Below are 24,605 nucleotides of genomic sequence, written 5' to 3'. Positions count from 1 at the left end.
ATTTATATGTTTTTTTCATTACAGGCTTAATCTCCAAAACCACTCAGACATTACACCACTTAATAGAGCATTCAAATTTGAAGGGGGGATGAAGAAAATCATATAATGAACATGTTGCAGGTATTATAGCCATGACTGTGAACAGCGAAGTGTAGTGTTTGCTTGTTTATGTGTATGCAAACAGTATTTGGATGTTCTGTAACAAAGTAATTTGTCTAATTATCAATAGACACAGGCTATGCTTTATTTATTTATTTTTTGGTATTACCTTGCTAACACTTCATACACAGCAATCAAATGTGCTCACCTAAAAATATGATCACTATTTCACACCTACTGTCTTTGTAGAGGAAAATGTACAATCCTGAACCATAGCCTCAAACATTTACAGTGAAACAAACTGGGTGAAATTTAATTCCGGGTCTGTAAACAGTTAAACAGCACCTCAAGGTGTCAGTCCAGATCAAAGTGGTGGCTACAGGGGAGTTTCTAGGAACTCCTGTTCCCTCCTCTAATGACTCAGGCCTTAGTTCAGTCTGTGACTCCAGTCTGAGCTGTTGTAGTCTGATCCTTCTGTGAGGTGTTCAGGGCAAGCTGCATGGCCCAAATGCTCAGAGGCCTCATGTAGGCCAGAGAACGATAGATATTCTTCTCACAGTAGGCTTCTGGGGTCTGAAAGGCCATGCCCAGCTTCTCCCACACCGTCCGGTAGCAGCCCTCCGCTGTACGCATACCTTCCTCCTGCATTCCCTAAGGAAAAAGCAGATATTTGCAGGCTTGAGACAGTGTTTAATTCAGGATCACAATATCTCCACAACTTTAGAAAGACCCACATTGTCAAGTATTACCAAGTCCATGTATTACCAGGTACATATGACCCCTGCTGACTCAGTTAACTAGCTGTAGCTAGTTATTTTAATTTAGCTAGTTAACTGAACAACTGTCCAGTGTATCCATGACCCAGAGTGACATTTTGAAAATGCTGCTTTTAAAAAAAAAAGATATAAGAAAAAGAGAAAAGACGAAGATAGATAGATCGATAGATAGATCAATCGATCGATCATACCTCATGGATCATTGTGGCTGCCAGCCCGTATACAACTCCAATCCAGACTTCATCAGACTGGACGCTGGAGTGGTCAGGGACTCCTTCAGGGCGCATGCCATTGACTGCCCCCATCTGGCCTCCAGCAAAGCTCATTACATTCAAGTCGAACACAGATTTTAGTGCACTCTGGATCTTTTCTTTTGGAAAGGCCTAAAAGAAGAGAAGAAGCAATGATTAGACCATATAACTTTCTTCAGAAACATTCCTCGAGTAACATACATGTATTCTGGAGTCTCGCAGACAGAAAAGACATGATATTATGTTTTATTTATTTGTAATTTTACTTATTTTTAATTAGTATTTAGGAAGTCAGTACAGGACAGGAATTATAATTAAAAAAAAGAAACCATAAAAAAAAAAACCCCCAAAAAACCCGTCTTTTCAAAGTTTAAATCAATAATGTAAAGTCAGAGCTGTCGTGGCTTTTCAGCTACAAAATGTGTCAAACTTAGGCCTAGTCATTCAATGTCAAAAACCAAGCGTTCCCTTCAATCTTCAGGACATAAAAAGACATCCCTCCCATAATAGCTTCTCTTCATGGCGTCTTGTTAAAGCCAGAATGGAATTTAAAATATTACGATTAAAAAAAAAATCTTGAATAGAAAACTATTCATCTAAATGTAGCCTTTTTAGTGGAAGAAGTCACTAGGATGAGTGATGAAATATTTCATCCTGAGCCTGGTTCTGCTGGAGGTTTCATCCTGTTAAAAGGGAGTTTTCCCTTCCCACTGTCACCACAGGGATTCATTTGATTGTTGGGGTTCTCTCCAGTAAAAAGTGGCTTGGAAATGAAGTTTGAACATTTTTAAACTCTGAATGAGCTTTACTTTAACAACAGTTTCCAGCAAGGTGTGATTTTTCCAGAAGGATTAGGAAAGATTTCCTCCACTCTGGTCTACATGTCTCAATTTAGCTCCTCCCACATTAAGCTTGCAAAAGTCTACAATAAAATAATAAACAAATTTTTACTTTCAACGCTAACATTATCAGTTTAGCCATCAAGCACCGCTCTTGAACTGAACACTACTGCTAGCTCAATAAAAGACTTGCCTGAAATTCTCCGTCTCCCAGCCCAGATGCTCTCAGGAACCAGTGGCCAGCACACTGGTCCGACATGACACTGTTAGAAAGCTCTCTCCCACTGCTGTCATAGTTATAGTATTTGCCTGTGTTTGATGGGATGAGAAACACAAAGCGAAGTCACTTTAGGTCTTCAAGCAGTCTACTGTCAAACATTATTTAAAAATAGCTAAAGACAGATGTGACATCTTTGAATACCAGCCACACATTACTGCTTATTACCAGCCTAAGAATAAGCATTTGCTTGTGCATTTTATCATCATCACTGACCAAAACATAAGAATTACATTTTAAGTCAGGACTACATTGTTTGGCCTCACCATTCCACAGTAGTTTCTCAAAAGCAGCACTGCCTCTGTCCAACAGGTCTTTGTAGTGACGGTACGACTCCTCGCTGTCCAACAGTCTGGCCATTTTACACATCACACAGAGCGATGCCACCCACATACCACCACAGTATGCACTAAAAATACAAATTAAAAAAATTATACTAGAGTCAATAATTTTTTTACTAATATTACTTCTTTGTTAGATGCAGACTACTTTGGACCTTTGCATGTAGAGCCAAAATATGGGTCACTAAATTTTATTCTCGCTATATTTGATTAAAAGGCAAATTATTACTAATATGCTTAAGTTACTGCTGGTATACAAGAGAAACCTGGTCTGATCAGTCTCAATTTCTGCTGCAACACTCAGATGGCAGGCTCTGAATTTGGTGTAAACAGCATGGAAGGTAGGCATCCTCCATGTATCACATTTATTTTATTGCAGAACAAAACATTTCCTGGGCTTCAATCAGATTGTTGAGCTATATAATTTGCAGCACAATTGATTCTGGAGATATGTCCAAATGCGCAGTTCTTTATTGAAATAGCTGGGAAGTCCCAGGAGTTGTTCTGCAGGCAGCCCTGTGGAAGCACTGCTTTCGAGATCGCCCTTTGGTAAAGGTATTACCTCTAAGATCTACCATTTACTGCAAGATCAGATAGCTGACCCTCCAAAGTTAAAGGTTGCTGGGCCCAAGATCTGGCAGTGGACATATCTCCAGCTGATGTATAGGGAAATAGGCAGCAGATTCATCCAGCTAAAGATAATCCACAGGTGGCATTGAACACTGCAACAGTTGCACAAATGGAACTTGATTCCTATGGACAATTGCTGGAGATGTGATGGCCAGGGTGCCTCGATTCTACATATTCTATGGAGCTATCCGGCACTTTGGGACTGGTGGGAAAATATCATGGAGGTCATTTTCAGCGTTCTGAAAAGAATATTTCTCATCTCACTAAAACTGTCCATGCTTGCTATAACCATAGAACTTTCTGACTACGACTTCTCCACCCATATAACAAAAAAAAAAAAAAAAAAAAAAAGGATCATCCTGGCCCTTACCACGGCTAAACGGGCTAAGACACTGGCGGGAAAAGCCAGTATATAACTGTATTTGGTCTCCTTTCATCAGTTGGCTTTCTGCAACTTGAGGTGCAGAGGGGTGTAATGAGGGAGTGGTGGGTGTGGAGTCTGTTGCGTGAAAATAGAGTGTTTTGTTTATATCCAAAGTTTAAAATGAAAGTGTTGGAAAAAAAAAAAAAAAAAAAACACAGCATGGAAAGACAGCTCCATCCCGCCTTGTATCAACAGTTCAGGTTGCTGGTGGTGTACTAACTGAGCATCAACTAAACACCACAGCCTGCCTGATAATTTCTGGTAATCAACCTGGTATTTGCAACGTGTATCTAATTAAGTGTTCGGCCTGTATAAATTTCAAAATTATTACTCCTGAACTTTGCCTAGTTTCTTTCAGTTTCATCTTGAAGTACAAAGTTAGCAAGAGAAAAATAAAAACAACCTTATTCTTCAGCTCAAATGAAATCAGTTCATGTCTGTGAGGAGCTTCTGCATCGCAGGTCATCTCTGAGCCCCAGTTTTCAAGTACAAAGACACATCATTGATGTGATAAACATGTGCAATAATGTGATTATGCTGCAGTAGGCCTGGGCTGCTGTGTTCTTACCTGTGTGTAAGGACATTCTGTCTGTTTATACATCACTCAGCATTTAATCATTAGTTATTATTAATCTCTAACTGTCTTCCACAGTCTGTCTTTTGTCTCGTCTCCCTCCTCTCACTCCTAACTGCTCACAGCAGATGGCTGCCCTCCCTGATCCTGGTTCTAATGGAAATTTCTTCCTGTTAAAAGAGATTTTTTTTTTCCTCCCCTTTTCATTTGTCACCAAGTGGTTGCTCAAAGTGGGTCATCTGCTCATTGGTGGTTTCTCTCTATTACTGCATGGTCTTTACCTTAAAATATTAAACATTTTGAGGCAACTGTTTTTGTGATTTGGCATTATGTAATAAAAACAAAACTGAATTGACATGACTTTAATTGTCCAACTCTCACCTTGGTCCAGTCACTATCCAGCCATCATAGGTCTGGTCAGCATATCCAGAGTTCTCTATCAGGCCATCGCCATCCAGGTCAAATTTCAACTCCGACTCCATCACCGCCTAATAGATAAACAAAAAAATTAAATATGCATCCACCTTTGTATGTGATGTCTAAAATGATTTATCCTTCGCAGTCGGTGTAATTAAGAACGTGTCATCAGTTATACCTGGCAGATGGGCCACATGTCCTGGAGGTATTGCCTGTCCTGGGTAAGATGAAAGTCCCTGTATACCTGCAGGACAAACTTCAGGTTCAGGTCCTTCCAGCCTGCAGTGTCATGAATGAGGTAGGCATTCACCCTCATCCAGGGCTCGTCATCTAAAGAGAAAAGTTTCAAGAAATGATAATAGAAAGTGTCAGGAAGATGATTTTAATTCCACTATGGGCTGAACTGAAAAATAACTGCCTAAAAGGTACACCAGCCATGGATCTTTTTAAAAACAAAACAATAAAAAAAAAAAAAAACAAGAGCGCTCAGAGACTGCAACTCCCTGCAAAGGGCAAGGAAGGGGTATACTAAAACTGGTATTTTATGATGATTTTATTACAATACGACAACATCATCCTGTTACGACATGATTGTAACATTGTCAGGTGTCGTATTTAAAAAATAAAGTGTGTTGCACAGCTCTCTCCATTCCATTTCATAGACATGCTGCTTCCAACAGGCATTTGTTGGAAATAAAATGCAAGTAAGGTTTTTGCCTTTGTTATACCTGGGTCTCCGATGTCGTGAGGCACCACATTTTTGGTTTTGACGGGAGAATACTGGCCGCTCATTAGGTAGAGTCTCTCCGTGAGGTCTTGCTGAACCACACTGCCAGCTGAGAAGAGGGTAATGCTGTAAAACTAGGTCTTAGGATGGCTCTTTATGAAACACACAAGCTTAAGACCACAGATAAAAATGCACACTACACTCACCAATGTCGTACTGCACACTCAAGGCAAGTTTGGGCCACAGCATGATAAGTGCAAAAGAGGAGTAGAAGTGCACATCATATGTGTTGTACATTCTGTACTCCTGACCTGGAAAACAGGTAATGTGTGGTCAAAGCACAAGCTTATATACACACACACACACACACACACACACACACACACACACACACACACACACACACGAAATAGCCCAGATCTTTGAGAACAACATACAACTGGAAACGTTTTGTTTAACGAAATAACAAATGCTTTTTGTTAGTATGCACTTAATTAATTGTTACCATCTACATGTCACAGTTGTATAACATACGTTTCATTTTTCGCAACTTCCCTACACCCCTTTTCTTGCCTACCTTCTAGGTAAGCGAAACGTCCATACTCCTTGATGACAGCGGGTTGAGCTGGCAGACCTCCGTCCTCGCTACATATGCCACCACTGATGTCAGCATCCTCCGTCATCTCCGTCCACACGGTCCCGCCATCCGCCACAAAGTATAACTCGTTAAACAGTGCTGACTTATACCAGGAGGGTAGAGAACTGCAGCACATGAGAGAAATAGAAAGCAGAATAGTGCTTAGCTGCTGAGGTGACGAACTAATATACCACATTTATTTAATATTAGCTGTAGATGTTTGTGACCTGCAAAGCTTTCGGTGTTAGAAAAACTAATTGCAGATAAAGTTAGTTAAATATAGAGCTCAACAAAATAAAATACAGTATGACAAAACAAAGAGCCCAATTAGGCAAAAAAACTATAAACATTTACAATGCAACATATAATGCAATAAAATGCTCTGTTTAATATAGTAAAGTGTACCCAATAAATTCAATGAAGCAAAATAAAACACCTCAAATGGCTTTTTAAATATACTACAAAAAGCAAACACTGCCATTAAATTGTATCTGTGCACAGTGCAATAACGGGCAATAGAGCACCTGTCCTGCAGTATGGGTCTCTGCCACTCCTCAATGCTTCTCTCCCACTGCTTGTAGTGTGTTAGGGCATAATGGCTGAGTGAGGGAGATGCATCTCCTTTGGTCCCAAAGTAACGAGTGTATCTCCTGCAAACAAACAAAAACAACAACCCAAGTTTGAAAATCTTACATACTCATAGAGACAATCAAATATACACGCTGATGCGCTGTATACTTTTCAAAAATGAAGTCAGAGGTTAGGTTTAGTTACAGAAGACAGCAAAAGTGCCAAGTGACACTTCACCCAGTCGGGATTATTCCATCAAGTATTATACTGAATGTATATTTTGTTGCCCGTCACCTTCAGAGATGCTTTTTTTGCTGTAGTTATAATAAATAAGCAAAGTTAAAACAAGCTGTTTTACATTTAGCAACAGCAAAGACTCACAACATGGGAAACTAGCTAAAAAGATGAAGTGCTTCTTTACAAAGTAGCCCATAGTTGAAAAATGCAGTGATAAGCCTTCCAGCACATTTTGGTGACATTTCTGCCTTTTATAAAAGCAACATACTGTCTGTGTATTTCCTTTTTGTGTTTGAGCTACCTCGTGTGCTCCTTCTCCTGAGACCCAAAGGTCATTTTGGGCATGTCCCAGGCCAGGCAGAACTCCAGTGAGTTATGGCCCTGAGCCGGCACCGAGCAGCCCACAGCTACTGCCGCAGCTACCTTTTCTCCTTTGACTGTTGGTGGGCTGGATCCTGCAGAGGGAAGACAGACGAGAGGTTACTGACCTGTTGTAAACTCTAATATTTCAGAGATGACTTGAGAGAGAATGAAAATAAAATAATATAATTTGTTTTCAGTGTCTTACAGCAAGTGTCATTTTCAAATATTTTTGTGGCATTTTGTGCTTTTTTAAAGAGAGAAAAGTAAAGAAATGACAGCAAGTGTGAGAAAACATGCAACTAATCCAGGGTTGTACTTGGAGGACTGGGATGTGGCTTTAGAAGACCATTTGTCCAGCAACAATGACTCACAATTTAATAAATAACTTTCATGAAATAAAATTTGATTCACACACCACTTCTTGTTTTCTTTCATTCCACATCTTTTTAAGCTACTTTAAATATGGTTACACTAAAATCTATAAAACGTTTTGTGTTCTCTTCTACTAATTTTAATGCCACGGTGGGGATTTATTTAGCATTAATCTTGTTTCATTCTACTTTTTAGACACCCGTCTCCTCTCTGCACAGTATATTTTTCTAAGTGTTGACCTGTAGGAGAGTCCAGCCGTCCATCATCGATGAGGTCATTCCACAGACTGAAGCAGGGTCCCTTTGGACTGAACGCTGTCTGGTGGCTGATCTCCCTGTCAGACTGGTAACGTACACAAACACACTCTTGTTGGCAAATCTAAAGATTAATACTCATTAATACCAATGGATTACATTTACAAATCCATTTCCAGATAACAGACTATTGTTAAAAGTCCAGAGTTCATTCCCAGGGAAATGCTTGTACGCCTACTTAAAACAAAAACCTTCTTACAGCTGCTAAAAATCAAACCTGCTCTCGGGCTGCAATGCACAGAGTGTAAGGGTTCACTGCAGTACAGTGATGAAGTAGGACCCCAGACACCGCCTCCCCCTCCTTCTCTAGGTGAAATGGTTCATTCCAGTGTCCGCCACACTTGTCGTCCTTTTGTCCTGATCCGTTGACCATGGTAAACATAATCGAGACATCAAGATCGTACTCGTTCTTGTTCTCTATGTCCCACACCAATACTGCCACTGGGAGACTTGAGTCCTGAGAGGATGTAGATGCAGATGATGAGTTAACCTTTATAAAACTAACGTGTCAACACATGTCCTTTAAAATGTATGATAGGGGAAACATTTGTTAGTTACAGGAGCTAAAAACAAATGAGATCAAGTAAAGAAACTACAGAAAATCTACAACTAAGATGTTCTTGGGAAACACATCAGTTCCTTATTCCATATTAGACCATATAATCTGCTGATGAACATCCTGTTTATTTGATTGTCTTTTTAATTGTGGTTTCACTGTGCATCACCTGTGATCATCCCTGATTTGTTTTGTTTTTCCTTTCTCAAGTGCTTTATAAATACCGTGGTGTGGCATGGTGTAAATGGTAAATGGTCTGTATTTGTATAGCGCTTTACTAGTCCCTAAGGACCCCAAAGCGCTATACACATCCAGTCATCCACCCATTCACACACACATTCACACACTGGTGATGGCAAGCTACATTGTAGCCACAGCCGCCCTGGGGCGCACTGACAGAGGCGAGGCTGCCGGACACTGGCGCCACCGGGCCCTCTGACCACCACCAGTAGGCAACGGGTGAAGTGTCTTGCCCAAGGACACAACGACCGAGGCTGTTCAAGCCGGGGCTCAAACTGGCAACCTTCCGATTACAAGGCGAACTCCCAACTCTTGAGCCACGATCGCCCCGTGTAGTTCTGCAGTCCAACCTTTTTTGCACCACGGACCGGTTTAATGTCAGACAATATTTTCACGGACCGGCCTTCAAGGTGTCGCGTATAAATACAACAAAAATAAAATGATACAACCAAGACAAAAACTGTATTTGGTAAATATGATAATAAACGCGAATTCACTGTGTAATTGTGTAACTTTATTAGCAGCGTCCTCCTGAAACACGCCAACAACACTGAGAGTGACATCTTCCTCTCTGCGCCTTAATGCTCTCTGGTCGTTATGGTAACACGTAAATATTTCTTTCAAAATATGAAACACAACTACAACACAGGAAAAGACCCATGGAAACCGAGTTAACAATAAAAACCATGAAAACCATAAATTTCACACCCGAGCCTCAACTCTCGCGGCCCGGTACCAAACGACTCACGGATCGGTACCAGTCTGTGGCCCGGGGGTTGGGGACCGCTGGCTGGTACCAGCCTGGACTTTTTTTCTTAGCACTTTAACTGCAGTTTACCAGCTTATTACCCTCTAAATATTACTAATAGAGTACAATAACAAAGGACAAAGTTCAACTGTGGGTTACCTGATAATCGTGAGGGATGACTGGGGAAATCTGCCTGCAGGTCAGGGTGACGTTCTGTCCTGGCAGGTCGTAAACAGTCCAGGCGCGAGGATACAAGGCGTGATAGAAGGCGTACTCCCCGCAGTAGCCCCAGTTCCAGCCTTGTAATGTAGGTGGACGCTCTACAGATAACACTTGCTGGTAAACAGTTTTTCCTTCACGGCGCAAACACACAGTGAACTGTGAACACAGAAAATTGAGAAAAGAAAAAAATGAAAAAAAATGTTGACAGATAATTGTTTTAATGTCTTTGGAGACAAAACATGTGCACAGTCATTACAAAAAAACTCAATTTGTTCAGTGCTGTAGGCATTAGCCAGAGATGCCAATCATTTCATTTGAGCTATTAAAACCTTATATTAGAGCAAATACACTAAACCTTTTAAGCATTTGTAAAATCAGGTTTGACTGATTCTACGAGTGCATGTTGAAGTTACGGGTCAAATATTTTTCTCATGTCATCCAAGCAAGGAAGTGCTTACTTTGTCTGCCTTGTCATTCTACATTGTGATATTTCTCAAGGTGAAAGTGCTCCCAGCTGCCATTTGCACACTGAGATGAAGACGACAATAGTGCTCGTGACAATACAAACACGCGGGCGGGATGTTCCCGTAACGTGGAGTCACACCCTCTCTCAAAACATTTTAGCTCAATGTAGCTGACGTTACTGCCTGACAAAAAGTTCTGGTATGAAACGAAAACGTGCTGAACTCAAAACATTGGAAATAACACTCATCTCACATAATCGAACACCTAAAAAAAAAAACAACAACTTTTTTTTGATCATTTGTGCCATCACATGATGGTTTTTTGATCATGAGTGTGCAATACAGCTTTTCATGTTTTTATGACATCTACACCAGCTGCACACATAAGCAGGTACTTATTTGTAAACTGAGACTCTGCCAGTGATAAGAGGACAGTATTTTCTGACTTCCAAAGAAACAAAATGCATTGCAATCAAATTTTTCTTATTTTTTTCTGTTCATTACAGAATTCATCCTGTCATGTCAGCCTCACCTGATTGGGTATAACTGTTTTGTAGTGGTACATCCCAGGATTAAGTTGCCATCTGCAGAACTCCCCCCTCCAACCTCTTGTGATGGTACCTCCTCCAATGCCGCCAAGTGGAGCACCTGTGAATCAGAGAACAGAGTCAACACTGCAAAAACTGGATAATCCTAAGCAGCAAGACAGGAAAGTCTACAAACACACTGGTCACTCTCCATGAGGCTGCAAAGTATTTCCTACTGTGACACTTCAACAGGTTCTCAAGCATCCCGATTTGTTTGCACACTATTGATTGTGCTTTATGTTAAGATTTATCATAAAAAAGTTGCAAAAAATGGAGCATCAGTCTGTAAAAGCACTCACCGTAGATTTGGCGTAAGGGTTGGGCACCAAACATATCAATGAACGGAGCCTTCTTTTCCACCTGCGTCTTCTTGTACCAAAATTTTAGATACCTGGATGAACACAAGCACAGAGCACTTTTAACCAGACAAATGAATGACAGAGAAAAAACAGGAAAATCAAGAAATACTGAGACACTGAGTTGGTTGTGTTGAAGAGCATTGATTGGGAATGCTTTAACAATCAGAGATTTAGAAAATGACCAGGTCAGTCACATGAGCATGCCTTTTCTCCTTGCTTGGTTGTTTTTCTGTTAAAAGCACCTTTTCAGCCAAAGCTGAATCAAACCATTTGCACCCACCAGCATGCACACAGGCTGTGGCAAAAGAGGGAGTTGTGCAACTGCTTAACGGAAGTGCCTGTAAAACGAGTCGAAGTGACAGGTCTGCTTTGATCTTGGTCACGTTAACAGGTGGAGTTTAGCATGTGTGGATGTGTGCGTGGGCCCTGCACTTCCTTTCAAGCAAGAATACATTGTCAAATATTTATTAGGCTACGTTACAAAAGGATTCAAACAGCTTTCAGAGCCCGAGAGTTGAGTCATTAATCTGTTTGCACTCTGGTCTAAGAGACACCAGCATTTCTGTTATCAAGGCAAATACAGGGAGTGCAGAATTATTAGGCAAGTTGTATTTTTGAGGAATAATTTTATTATTGAACAACAACCATGTTCTCAATGAACCCAAAAAACTCATTAATATCAAAGCTGAATGTTTTTGGAAGTAGTTTTTAGTTTGTTTTTAGTTTTAGCTATTTTAGGGGGATATCTGTGTGTGCAGGTGACTATTACTGTGCATAATTATTAGGCAACTTAACAAAAAACAAATATATACCCATTTCAATTATTTATTTTTACCAGTGAAACCAATATAACATCTCCACATTCACAAATATACATTTCTGACATTCGAAAACAAAACAAAAACAAATCAGCGACCAATATAGCCACCTTTCTTTGCAAGGACACTCAAAAGCCTGCCATCCATGGATTCTGTCAGTGTTTTGATCTGTTCACCATCAACATTGCGTGCAGCAGCAACCACAGCCTCCCAGACACTGTTCAGAGAGGTGTACTGTTTTCCCTCCTTGTAAATCTCACATTTGATGATGGACCACAGGTTCTCAATGGGGTTCAGATCAGGTGAACAAGGAGGCCATGTCATTAGTTTTTCTTCTTTTATACCCTTTCTTGCCAGCCACGCTGTGGAGTACTTGGACGCGTGTGATGGAGCATTGTCCTGCATGAAAATCATGTTTTTCTTGAAGGATGCAGACTTCTTCCTGTACCACTGCTTGAAGAAGGTGTCTTCCAGAAACTGGCAGTAGGACTGGGAGTTGAGCTTGACTCCATCCTCAACCCGAAAAGGCCCCACAAGCTCATCTTTGATGATACCAGCCCAAACCAGTACTCCACCTCCACCTTGCTGGCGTCTGAGTGGGACTGGAGCTCTCTGCCCTTTACCAATCCAGCCACGGGCCCATCCATCTGGCCCATCAAGACTCACTCTCATTTCATCAGTCCATAAAACCTTAGAAAAATCAGGCTTGAGATATTTCTTGGCCCAGTCTTGACGTTTCAGCTTGTGTGTCTTGTTCAGTGGTGGTCGTCTTTCAGCCTTTCTTACCTTGGCCATGTCTCTGAGTATTGCACACCTTGTGCTTTTGGGCACTCCAGTGATGTTGCAGCTCTGAAATATGGCCAAACTGGTGGCAAGTGGCATCTTGGCAGCTGCACGCTTGACTTTTCTCAGTTCATGGGCAGTTATTTTGGGCCTTGGTTTTTCCACACGCTTCTTGCCACCCTGTTGACTATTTTGAATGAAACGCTTGATTGTTCGATGATCACGCTTCAGAAGCTTTGCAATTTTAAGACTGCTGCATCCCTCTGCAAGATATCTCACTATTTTTGACTTTTCTGAGCCTGTCAAGTCCTTCTTTTGACCCATTTTGCCAAAGGAAAGGAAGTTGCCTAATAATTATGCACACCTGATATAGGGTGTTGATGTCATTAGACCACACCCCTTCTCATTACAGAGATGCACATCACCTAATATGCTTAATTGGTAGTAGGCTTTCGAGCCTATACAGCTTGGAGTAAGACAACATGCATGAAGAGGATGATGTGGACAAAATACTCATTTGCCTAATAATTCTGCACTCCCTGTATAGCACACGGCTGTTGTTTAGCACGAGCCTTCATTACATTTAACATACAGTTACAGCTAAGACATCTTTATTTACGGTCTCTGGCTTTTAGCTCATTTTCTTAATGCACAGTGAGTTTTTATGCTTTTATTTTAAAAGTCCAGACATTTGGGTCTTGACTGTTCTTGAAGGCTCTTTGAAGAGCTTTGGGAAAATGACCATGATAAATCTGCAGCAAACTTACAGGTTCCTAAACAAAATCAGTGACTCTGCGATCAACTCTGTACACGCTGCAATTTGTTACATTTTATTGGCTTCTCTATCTGGATGCCTGAGCACAGAGTCCTCTTTGAGGGCAAGACAGCAATCAGCAAAGCTCACCCTGGCTGAGTCTTTCAGGTGGTTTGAGACATAGGCATCTGCAATGGCAGTCATCAAAGAATACCTTTTTTAGGCGAGGTGGTGAGCCGCAGAGACCTTGATGATGGGATGTCACACAGGTTGCAAATATGATTTTTTCAGCTCGAAAGAGCACCTCAGTCATAAAGGTTAATGTTTTACATCTTTATGATGCTACTCCAGGTGGTCTTTAATATATGAAGTTGTTCATTTAAAACCATTGTCCACAGTGTCTGTCTTTTCTACCGTCTCCCTCCCCTCACCCCAACTGGTCGCGGCAGACGGCTGCCCCTCCGCTGAGCCTGGTTGTGGTAGAAGTTTCTTCCTGTTAAAAATAAGTTTTTTCTTCCCACTGTTGCCAAGTGCTTGCTTATTGTGGGTCATCTGATTGTAGTGTATTTATCTTACAACATAAATCAATTTAAGACAACTGCTGTTGTGATTTGGCACCATTCCATTTCAATTCAATTTTATTTATATAAAGCTTAATCACAGCAACAGTTGCCTCAACAGGCGAGTTGTACTTTAAACCCCAACAATCATATGAACCCCTATGAGCAAGCACTTTGGCAACAGTGGGAAGAAAAAAACTCTTTTTTTTTTTTAATCAAGAAGAAACCTCGGGCAGAGCCAGGCTCAGGGAGGGGCAACCATCTGCCGTTATCGGTTGTCAGTCAGGTGAGCTATATGAATAAATTTGAACTGAATTGCAAACAACACTTGTGCAGCATTAAAATAGGAAAGACCTACAGACCAGAATAATTGTTAAGGTTTCGGCCACAGAGAGCTTTCTGCTTGCTGTGAGGAAGATCCTGTGCAACAGCTGAACTGCTGTGCATGACACTGTAGTTCCAAACAATAACTTCAGAGCAGAGTTCATACCAGAGGGAGAACAATGGTCTATCAATACAGCTCCAGTCAGAGTGAAAAGGATCCGTTAAACCATGTTATTTGAAGCCATAGCAGGGTAGGACAATGTCAGGATTTTGTTATTCTGTACAAATGCAAACAATGGTCAGACTCTGGTGCAGGTCTATGAATGCAGACCAGTCTGTGAACCTGAACCTAACCTGTGTGAGCTCAAACGGGCATCTTTTCCACAGTGAGTCTGAAAAACATTGCACTGTTAACTGGTCCATACTATGGTTACCCATACAGGCATGCTTATTTTATTTATTACATTAAAAGTAATCCTACAGTGATAAACCTCTTAGTCAAATAAAAGAGAGCTAAGGCGGAACTTGGGTGTAATAGTCCCAGTGTTTTTGAAATCCTCTCTAAATACAATCCCTCTAGTCTGTAATGAATCTCACAATAATCAGTCTAATAATTAACAGACGTTGCTATGAGACATGCCTTGCATGAGAAAAATCGAAGTTTAGGTGGATTTGTTTTTAGTGCACCTGTTTCCTGAAAACAAATCAAGTTTGTGGTTTGTGGTGAACTATTGTTAAAATTCCGTGGAGGCCTAATGGAGAGACAGCACACCGCTGCACTGAAGGAAAACTAAATATTAATGGTGAATTTAAAAGATTTGTGCACTGAAAGTGTCACACAGAGTGTGCCAGTTAAGATGGGGGGGAAACTAGCTAGCTTTTCTTTTCTTTCCCAAGTCAAGGAGCAGTCCTAATGACTGGTGATTCTCGCAGAGTCACTCTGACAGACACATTGTCAGGATTTAAACAGTACCACAGCTGGCTGTACAGTCCACTAAAGCTGCAGAATGTACTACTTTGCATCTCAGATATCAACGGGTTGCAGAAAAAACAGTCACTGCTTGCGTAGACGTCAAAGGCCAGGCTGGATATTTCTCTCTAGGTGGAGGCAACAGTTGGCAGGCAACATTAAAAGAATTAAGATCATGTTTGTGGGATGGTGAATGATTAACCTCACTCGCTGCCTTTATTGCTGCAGAGGTTTTAAAGTCAAAGAGCAGTAAATGGTGTGCACTTTGAACTTGGCACTGACCTGGAACCAGAGTTCACAGACCATAGTAAAAGAGGTTTAACTACTATGTTTATTAACACAGGAAACCCTCAGAATATTTTGCATTAATGCTTAACTTGTATGCATGTAAGTTCAACTGATCTAAATAAGATTTTCATGAGCATCATTCGGGATTTTGCTCCAGAGTAAGATAAGATAACCTTTATTAGTCCCACACGTGAGAAATTTGTTAGTAGACTAAACTGATGCGCTGGGAGCACTACAGAATAAATTTTAAAAAAATGGATTCCTGCAGCTAACATCATGGGTATTGGTTTAAAATGCAAGGCCGTCTTGATGCTTCATTTTCAGAGAAGCACCAGTAACATTTTCAGGTCAACACTGCACTTGCAGGTTTGTGCTCAGGTGTGAGCTGAGAAACGTGACACTATATTCTGATGCCTCCCATGGCTCTCCACCATGTCAACATGAATATTGTAAAGTAAATAGTGAATATTGAAAAAAGGTTGGCTGCATTGAGGTGTAACATGAAGCATGCAGGGTGTACTGAGAAAAAGATCTAACCTGACTCCAAGGCCAATATGCCCCCAGATGTTGGACAGAGAGACGTCTTTCGCTTGAAAGGGCTTTCTCTTCTCCTTGAACTCGTGTGCCAGACAGATACGCCAACCTTCCTTGGGCACATTGTATCCCATTTCCTTGGAGACATACCTGCTCATGAGGTCTGCTGTGGATTTCTCACCCCACTCTGAAGTCATTTTGCAGACGTTTGAACAATGACAATGAAACTTCAGGTCTTGAAACACTTACAAGCAGGGAGTTGCCAATAACTATTGTACCCAAAGCCAGCTTACAGTGCCCTCACTACGGACCAAAACCACTACTGTGGTAGTCAGTCACAGGTTTCTGGAGTAATAAAAGCGCTGGTGTCATTCCAGTGGGTTAAACCTGTTCTCCACTGATAAGCTCTTAAGGCTTGCGCAATGAATGAATCCAAATTTAAGTTGGAAGTTCCTGTGCCATTGTTTAGTTGTAACATCAATCCAGTGTTTTCATATCCTCATGGGCGTCTTGATGCAACCCCCCACCCTTTGATTCCTGATTTGGTCGACCCCCTCCCCACCCACCCCTCGGCACTAAGTCCGGATGTGGATATGCAGCTATCAGCACCGACGGATGGGTGGATGGATAGCTGACGCCTAAATGCCACCAGAAAATTTTAGCCGGGTCACCTATGAACAGGACAAAAAGCAATAGTTAAAATGCGGCAATCACATTTACACTGTGCACATTCGGGGGGCCAACATCAAGTAAGCATCTCAGCAACCGCCGGATAGCTGCAAAGGCGAAAACACACAATATAATCCCACCTTAAACGATGACCACGGAACGCCTCTTTGCTTTAAAGCGGAGTAACAGAATGCAACTTTACAAGTTAGCCCGCTTCTAAGAGCAAGAGACGCATGAAAATGAGTTTGAAAATACCAGAGCGACAGCGTTATCCACATCCAGACCCGAGCAGACCTCAATGAAGCGCCCGTAGCTTCTGCTAGCTCGGCGCCCAGTATGCAAAACCTTTTTGCCTGTTATCGATATTGAGAAACTTTTGCCCCTTTCGTTGTCTATCAGGCATCAATATTCTCAGGCCACGTACTGATAGCGCCCCTTTTTATAAACTCGATAGCGCCAAGCTTCAATCAGGGCACTAACTTTTTATTAAATCTAACAGAAGAAGCGTTAACTGTTACGATTTCACGGAGTAATAAATAGCAGTTAATGATGCCTGACAAAGCTGACTCTGGGTATAGTAGCGGAAGAAGAATGCAAGCAAAAAAAAAAAAAACAAGCCTCCAGTGGTGACCATACCATTTAGATGGAAGAGGGGAGGTGGAGTCATCCTGGTCTTCAATTATTCATTTAAGTTCTACTTGACACTACATGGTATAATATGAATATAAAATTCAACAGAATATTCTAAAGTTTTGTCTGTACAATTAATTTAAAACTTTCTAAATAAATTCTACAAATCAAAGGTTCTTTGTAATCACTGAGTTGACCCCTTCCGTATATGTTACCATAGCAACATCACACACTCGCTTATTCTACTCTATATTTTTTAATACATCCAAATTTTAAATAACGTATTATTTTAAAGGTAAGCTTAAAATATCGTCTGAAAGGAAAATATATATATTTATTCTTATTTTTTTCTTAATCTTATTTCCTTTTCCCGTTGTTCGTGATTGGTAAAACAGCACCGGAAATAGAATGTCTACGTATTTTTTTGTTTACTGTAGCTGGAATGCTAGCTAAGTAAGCTATGCTCGGATTGGCATGAAGTGAAAAATTTGGTATACTTTTATTCAAGAAGTGTATTTAGATTTGTTCGGGGATAACACTGCGTATTTGCTTTGCCGCAGTATCGCTTGACGTTAAGGTATGTGTTAAACTTGTCCTTAAAACTACAGTCATTAGCAAAGAGGGCCAACAAGTAAAATCAATACTGGCTGTATGTTTGTCAAACTGTAACGACAAAAAAGTACATCGGATAGGACTGCAATGTGCTCACCATATTATCGTTGAAGTTTTTCATTTTCTAACGTAGCGTTGTCGGTTTGTAACGTTACAGATGATCGAGGTTGTGGCCTCCATGGCCCGAGGCTCAGTGTTTCTGGCCGGGGAGCTCATGGAGTGTCTCGTAACTTTCACCAACCCGATGTCTCATCTTTCCACCTCCGCGAGCAGGTACGATTGTACGAGTTTGCTCCTTGTTCAATGAGATTAAGAATACGGGAATATGAGCCAAGTGTTATTCTTTGTTTTGACTGTCTGATATTAATATGCCGGATTTTAATTAGGGATGGTTTTGTTTTGGCAAGATTTACAGAAAAGGATTCTTAATAATAACACGTTTTTGATGGTGGTGAAATATATGAGGACAGCAAAACAGTGGTGAGGTGTACAGTAGGAGTGACAGATGGATTCAAGGTGGGGGTTGGATTACAGCAGGGATCATGTCTGTGCCCCTTCTTGTTTGCAGTGGTGTTGGTCAGGCAAGAGTCCCTGAGTACTGACGTGGTGGTATGTACTCGAGGGAAGAGGAATGAAAGTCAGTATGCATGTGTGTGAATGAGAGGGAGACAGATGGAAAAGTGAACATTTAGGAGACAGGAAGAGTGAAGGAGTTTAAATTCCTGGGATCAACTATCCACCCAGGCAGGTGGAAAAGAGGAAGACCTTAGATGAGATTCATGGATGTAGTGAAGGAGGACATGCCGGGGGTTGGTTTGACAGAGGATGCTGGAGATGGGGTGAGGTGGCGGCAGATGGTCCACTGTGGTAACCTGTAAAAGGGAGCAGCTAATAGAGGAAGGGGTTGATTGGATTATTTCACTCCTATTAACACAGTTATTAGGATTTATATGGTATCTTGTGACCTGGTGTTGTTGCTAGACTGTAACATAGAGGACACTGAAATAATTGTACTGTTAGTATCCTTGTGTAACCCTTGTTGTCTGATTCTGATTTTTGTCCCAGTGAGATGCTGGCATGGGCGAGCGCCCAGATCCACTGTCAGTTTCATGCAAGTGAGAACAGAGTAGCCTTGCCGGCTCAGGGCAACAAACAGGATGTCCAGGCTGAGAGTGAGACTGTGCTCATCCCAAGCAGAGGTAAGAAATAAAATATGAAATCTAAGACTAGCAGAAATACAATAAACTTACCTTTTAGCATAGGTTCAAGCTAAATAATATTTATATTCTAAACTACTTAAAAACATTTAGTGTAAATGCAATGACAAACAGATGTCTTACTTTATATAAAATATATGTCAGTGGACTACAGACAGAAGAGTTCAACTACACCACTATAAAATTTTGCAGGGCAGTTACATGTATGGGTCATACATGCAACTGCCTTACAGCCACGCCTTACAGCCATGCCTTATAGCCAATTCACAAGTTGAATTTAAAAAAGAAAATCCCCAATACTTGGATACATTTGCTGCTGTGTCTGCCAACAAGTCATCACACACAATGAAAAGTAGCAACATATTAGTAGCCTTTTTTTCGTAGCCTTCTTAGTGTGTAATACATTTAACATCTCATGCTTTGTTCTCCAGGAGAACGAGGGCAGTGTGTGCTGGACACTCCTCCTAAGATATTATTCTGTGACCTACGCCTGGACCCTGGAGAGAGTAAAACTTGTACGTGTCTTTACATTGGTGGAAAAAAGCTGACAATAATGTGAAGTGAAATATCTACACTGCTGTTAAAGGAAGAATAAAAAAACTTAACACAATAATGATGCGGTTTCTAGATGGTTTCCCATATATAGCATTGTGACATTTTGTGTGTGAGACTCAGACAGTCTGGCAAACATTGTCATTCTTTCACAGATTCATACAGTGAGGTTGTTCCCGTTGATGGGCCTCCCAGTTTCCGTGGTCAGGCGGTGAAGTACGTCTACAAACTGACCATTGGCTGTCAAAGGGTGAACTCGCCCATCAAGCTACTTCGTGTTCCCTTTAGAGTGTTGGTTCTGCAAGGTGAGAGGACTTTTGACTAACTCTGGATTTCATTTTACAGTTGTAGCCACAGAGAAACAGGGGTTGAAAGATCTCTACTTCACCTGTATTATTATATTAAAACAACAGCAAAACCAGATAAGTATTAGCAAAAAAATACTGTGGATATAAAGTTTTGCTGCGGTCCCTTAACCAGGCACGTAGATTTTTATTTTTTTCTGGACAGCAAAAGGAGTCTGATTATGTCACAGTTACCAGAGCTCTTTGCTTTATAGAAAGTACTTAATACGTTGCTATAAAATTGACTTTAAAAATGAGAATCTTTTATCTGATGTTGGTGTTTTTCTCATGTACCCACATAGGCATGCCAGAGCTTCCATTTCCCCAGGATGAAGAGGTTTGCCCCTCCAACCCTTTCCTGGAGGAAGAGGAAGTGAGCCGCAGGGACTCTCGGCCTTTGGAGAGAGCACTGGACATGTTAATGGTCACCACCTCGAGGCGCTACCCCCGTGAGTCGGATTCTCTGCCCTTCTGCTCTTTGCTGGAGTTTAAACTGTAGTTTGTGCTTTCATGCGTGTCTTCGCATCTTATGTGTGTGTCTTTGTTTTTTCCAGATATGTTTAATATCACCAACATGCGTGGGAAAGTAGCAAAGTTCTGCATCTTTAAGACTGTTTACAGACTCGGGGAGGACATCATCGGCACATTTAACTTCTCAGAGGGAGACATTCCCTGCCTGCAGGTGTGTTTGCTCTACAATTTTCATACAAAACACTTTCCAATTCAGTCACCCTTTGAATTTTCTCTAAAGCTGTGCGTGTTCATGTGTGTTTCAGTATTCAGTGAGCCTTCAGAGTGAGGAGGAGATCCAGCAGCAGTACCAGCGTAGACCAGGACAAACCGCCAGTGTGACTGGACACGGGCGACACCTGGAGTCTTGCCTCCACACGGCCTTCAGCCACTTCTCTCTTCCCATACCCCTGAATGTCACGCCAGGTTTCAGCAGAGACATCGGTAAGTCACTCAGGCTGAAATATGTCTGACTCACGGCTCAGTCATATCTCAAGTGATCATTTGTCCTAAATTAATATAAAATAGATGTTCTCCCTCTTTTTCCTATGTAGTTTTGGAAATATTCATATTTATGTATGACAGCCAAAGATTGTAAAATTAAATATTTTTGAATATATATAAGATAAAGGGGCTAAACTTCACCCAATGTTCTTACTTACTTCTCACTCATATAATTTGTAGCAGAGGCTCCAGCGTTTTTATTAAGGTGCCGGCCAGGCTTCCCAGATGAAGCGTGAGTTTTCATCCATTATTTGATCAAGTGCAGGATAAAACGATCAGCTGTTACGCACGATGCCCGTTTTGTTTCTGAATTGAAACAACACCCTGTGTAAGCTGGGCTGAGTCATAATCGGGCTGATGGCATGTACCTGAACCTGGATAATGACAATATCAATTACATGTAAACTCAATGTGCTAACCACAGAAGAGAAAGACACAAAAACCAGTGTGGGTTTACAGTGCCTTAAGGCAGTGACTAAATGTTAATAGAAATGATTCACACCTATTAATATGGAAAGTTTTACAAGCATGTGGGGGATGAGCATTCCTTATTTTTCCTTGTGGCTGCCCACTAAGAAATGTAGGAATGTGCCGGAAAAAAGTAAGAAAGGAGACAACAGGTAACATCTACACATAAACCTAGGCACTTTTCATAGAATGTATATGAAAAGAAAAGTACTTACTCCTGCTCTTTTGTTTATCTAGTGACCCTGAGGTGGCGCCTGCACTTTGAATTCGTCACTGCCCGGGAGCCTATGGAACCGCCCACTGTCCTGCAGAACCAATCAGAGGTCACAGTGTGGGCTGGGGCAGAGCATGTGGATGTGGACACCTTCAGCTGGAATCTGCCGATCAAAGTCCTGCCCACCAACCCGGCTTTGGCTTCCTACGTGTCCCAGTTTACAGGGACCAACAGCATTACCATTTAACTTGTGTGTGTGTGTGTGTGTGTGTGTGTGTGTGAGTGAGAGAGAGAGAGAGATGCACATTTCAAGAACAAAGACTCTACTCCGGTGTTTAATCAGAGCTGGTGGAAACCATGAAAAGTATGCAAACTGCTGTTTATTTAGACAGTGCATTCATGTATTTATTTAATTTTTGACTCTTTTATTTGTTTGCAAACTCGTTCCTTCTCATTTTATGGAAACTACAATTTCTTCTATAGTTGTTTTTTGTGTACCTCTTTTTTTTCTTTCATCTGGAGCAAAATGCTCAGCCAAGATGTAAGAGAAAATTAAAAGTGTGACTTTAATTTCTCATATTCTGTCATTTCTTCATGTAAACAACACTTTTATTTGGAGGTTAAATGAGTTACAGCAGCAAACAGGTCAAACTGAACAGACATTTATATTAAAGTACATATATATTTACAGAAGGTCATTAGTGGGTTAATTAAAGATAGTAGTTGGATTAATATCAGGACCTTTACAAAAAAAACACTTAAAAGTTGGATGTTATTTAGCATTTTAAAATCCTGTAAACTTAAAAGGAGTTTAATAAGCTGAGCTGTGATTAGAGAAGTTGCTAACTGATTAAAGCGTAAATAGAAATTGAAATGCTTCTAAAGCAGGCAGGCACCTACATTTTCTACATCTGTTAAGACTTCAAATTATTTTGTGTAAATTGCTGCACATTTGCTTAAAAATTGCTAAGCATCATATTCCCTATATGAATAATTCATATACTGAAGATGAGTAATGGTTATGGATATCTAACTGTAGTGAGTATCGGCTCCATGGGCAGGCAGAGTGGCGGCAGAGTTGCTCGGTGATAGTTGCGTTCTAGCCCTCGAGATGCTGCTGCAGGTGAAGCGAACCATGACTCGGGTCCTTGTTCGCATCACCCGGGGAGCAGGTCAGGCGGGGGTCAGCTGACTGGACGAGAGACACTTTGCAGGTCACTGGCTCCACCTGCACTTCACACCATGCGGGGAAATCCACCGGCCGATGCACTCTGGGCAGTAATTAAGAGGAGGGTAAAGCATGTCAAACCTTTTCCTTGCACTTCACACTTTAAAATGTAAAATGTAAACTTTTTCAGAATCAGAGTCTCTTTTTTCATTGTCATTTTGCCAAAAGCACAACGATATTATATGCGGTCCCATTCAGTACAAAGAAAGCAATCTAAGTACTCATAAAATACAAAAATAAAGAGTTTCTAACAAATAAATCTTATCTTATCTTATCTTATCTTATCTTATCTTATGTGCTGTTTTTGGGCACCTACAGAGAAATCGAAACACTTTGTCAAATCTGAATATTTTTTATGTGCCCAAATGAAAACATGTAATTTTTTTTATTGAAAAAAAAGAGAAGCTTATAAAAGTTGTGATAAAATGTAATTAGAAACAAAGCATTACCTAAAATATTTAAAACTAGCTGCAAAGTAAGGCGCAGCCAACTGTGACTTACATTAATAACGCTAGAATAATATCAGTAAAAAAAACCCACACAGACAAGATTCCTGCAGACTAACAACATTTGTGGCCACTTTCTTTATTCTTAAGCAAAACATCTGGTGAAACTACTGTTTCACCATGAAAACAAAGTCACTCAGTCTCTAACTGTGTGGTTTAGAAACTTGGGCATCTGGACACCAAACCACACCGTCTGTTTGTGTACTCACGTCTCGCAGCAACCGACCCCAACAGGGTGCAGACAGGTGCATTGCATGCAAGCGTCGTCCATCCAGGTTTCACCCAGTGAGTAGTGCCTCCCCTCGTACACACACAGAGCTGGACGAACACATGGAGGGAAAAAAAGCTCAAAAAAATAATTTTTTTATAAACTGATTAGATTATAAATCAGGTTATAGGTTATAAAGAATGGGATCTCACCTCTGGAGCTGAAGTGGCACTCCATGGGTGCAGCAGAGCCACCGCTGGTCCACAGAAGAAACCCTACGGCTCCAAGCAACAAGTGAATCCTGGAGAGCTCCATCTTTATCATGTCTGGTCAGCTTGTGATTCCTCTTCTCCTTTTCTTCCCTCATTTATATGCTTTGAGGGTTCATGACCATGGCGTGGAGGTGTGGCTTGCACCGTCATGTGGCCCACAGACTTGGCTGCGGAGAGTGTCAGCGGTGCCATCCGTTGGGAATGAGGAGGTGGAGGTGTTGTGTAGAGGGAAGGGTAAAAGTTGTATCTTGGCACGCTCTTGGCACTCTGGAGATCTCCTCGATGCGCTTCAGCAGGCATGAACCTCCGAAGTGTTAGAAACAATGACACATCCACGCGGTGACTAAGAGAGGGAAGGGTAGCAGAGAGGGGAGATGGAGGGCAGAGAGAGAGAAAGAGAGGTTACGTCCAAGGAGAGAAGGAGGTGGAGAGAGAGGGCGATGGAAATGTAAAACATGATTCATCATCATTCAGCCTCCCTCTTGGTTTTTGTGAGGATCACCGCACAGCCCCTGAAAATGTGCCGGATGCACAAACACTGAAATATAAATTTAAAATATTTATATATATATAAATACATGAATCTGAGAGGTGCTTCAGCTCTGGCAGCTACATA

The 24,605-nt window shown here is 41.2% G+C and overlaps 3 protein-coding genes across 5 annotated transcripts in view; 1 reads left to right on the top strand and 2 right to left on the bottom strand.

The window, feature by feature from the left end:
• Positions 1 to 17,308, bottom strand: part of gba2 (glucosidase, beta (bile acid) 2) — a 17,452-nt gene extending 144 nt beyond the window's left edge. The window contains exons 1-18 of one of the 2 annotated variants that reach the window (XM_005453119.4): positions 16,865 to 17,308; positions 16,059 to 16,726; positions 10,965 to 11,056; positions 10,611 to 10,726; positions 9,552 to 9,770; positions 8,066 to 8,305; positions 7,774 to 7,876; positions 7,101 to 7,254; positions 6,517 to 6,642; positions 5,933 to 6,117; positions 5,562 to 5,666; positions 5,357 to 5,464; positions 4,807 to 4,958; positions 4,593 to 4,699; positions 2,509 to 2,651; positions 2,159 to 2,274; positions 1,067 to 1,258; positions 1 to 750 (exon numbers count right to left, since the gene is read on the bottom strand). The exon at positions 1 to 750 is cut by the window's left edge and continues 144 nt beyond it. In XM_005453119.4, the coding sequence (XP_005453176.1) occupies positions 532 to 750; positions 1,067 to 1,258; positions 2,159 to 2,274; positions 2,509 to 2,651; positions 4,593 to 4,699; positions 4,807 to 4,958; positions 5,357 to 5,464; positions 5,562 to 5,666; positions 5,933 to 6,117; positions 6,517 to 6,642; positions 7,101 to 7,254; positions 7,774 to 7,876; positions 8,066 to 8,305; positions 9,552 to 9,770; positions 10,611 to 10,726; positions 10,965 to 11,056; positions 16,059 to 16,252 (2,571 nt within the window). In that variant the 5' untranslated portion in view covers positions 16,253 to 16,726; positions 16,865 to 17,308 and the 3' untranslated portion in view covers positions 1 to 531. The remainder of the gene's footprint in view (positions 751 to 1,066; positions 1,259 to 2,158; positions 2,275 to 2,508; positions 2,652 to 4,592; positions 4,700 to 4,806; positions 4,959 to 5,356; positions 5,465 to 5,561; positions 5,667 to 5,932; positions 6,118 to 6,516; positions 6,643 to 7,100; positions 7,255 to 7,773; positions 7,877 to 8,065; positions 8,306 to 9,551; positions 9,771 to 10,610; positions 10,727 to 10,964; positions 11,057 to 16,058; positions 16,727 to 16,864) is intronic. The other variant, XM_005453120.4, reaches the window with a different exon arrangement.
• A 444-nt stretch (positions 17,309 to 17,752) lies between these two features.
• Positions 17,753 to 22,345, top strand: rgp1 (GP1 homolog, RAB6A GEF complex partner 1). Its single transcript, XM_003447539.5, has 9 exons — positions 17,753 to 17,931; positions 18,124 to 18,239; positions 19,032 to 19,165; positions 19,615 to 19,698; positions 19,891 to 20,040; positions 20,382 to 20,528; positions 20,634 to 20,761; positions 20,856 to 21,033; positions 21,799 to 22,345. Exons 2-9 carry the CDS (start codon positions 18,124 to 18,126, stop codon positions 22,020 to 22,022), a joined length of 1,161 nt encoding a protein of 386 aa, XP_003447587.1. The 5' UTR covers positions 17,753 to 17,931; the 3' UTR covers positions 22,023 to 22,345.
• msmp1 (microseminoprotein, prostate associated 1) overlaps positions 22,122 to 24,605 on the bottom strand; it is a 7,873-nt gene continuing 5,389 nt past the window's right edge. The window contains exons 2-4 of one of the 2 annotated variants that reach the window (XM_025904158.1): positions 23,930 to 24,332; positions 23,719 to 23,827; positions 22,122 to 23,046 (exon numbers count right to left, since the gene is read on the bottom strand). In XM_025904158.1, the coding sequence (XP_025759943.1) occupies positions 22,875 to 23,046; positions 23,719 to 23,827; positions 23,930 to 24,041 (393 nt within the window). In that variant the 5' untranslated portion in view covers positions 24,042 to 24,332 and the 3' untranslated portion in view covers positions 22,122 to 22,874. Of the gene's footprint in view, positions 23,047 to 23,718; positions 23,828 to 23,929; positions 24,357 to 24,605 lie in introns of those variants that run through there. The other variant, XM_005453117.4, reaches the window with a different exon arrangement.

The sequence above is a fragment of the Oreochromis niloticus genome, linkage group LG3, assembly GCF_001858045.2.
Source record: "Oreochromis niloticus isolate F11D_XX linkage group LG3, O_niloticus_UMD_NMBU, whole genome shotgun sequence".
Lineage (NCBI taxonomy): Eukaryota > Metazoa > Chordata > Actinopteri > Cichliformes > Cichlidae > Oreochromis > Oreochromis niloticus.
The sequence above is the reverse complement of the archived record's forward strand: the minus strand, read 5'-3'. Positions and strand labels throughout refer to the sequence as shown.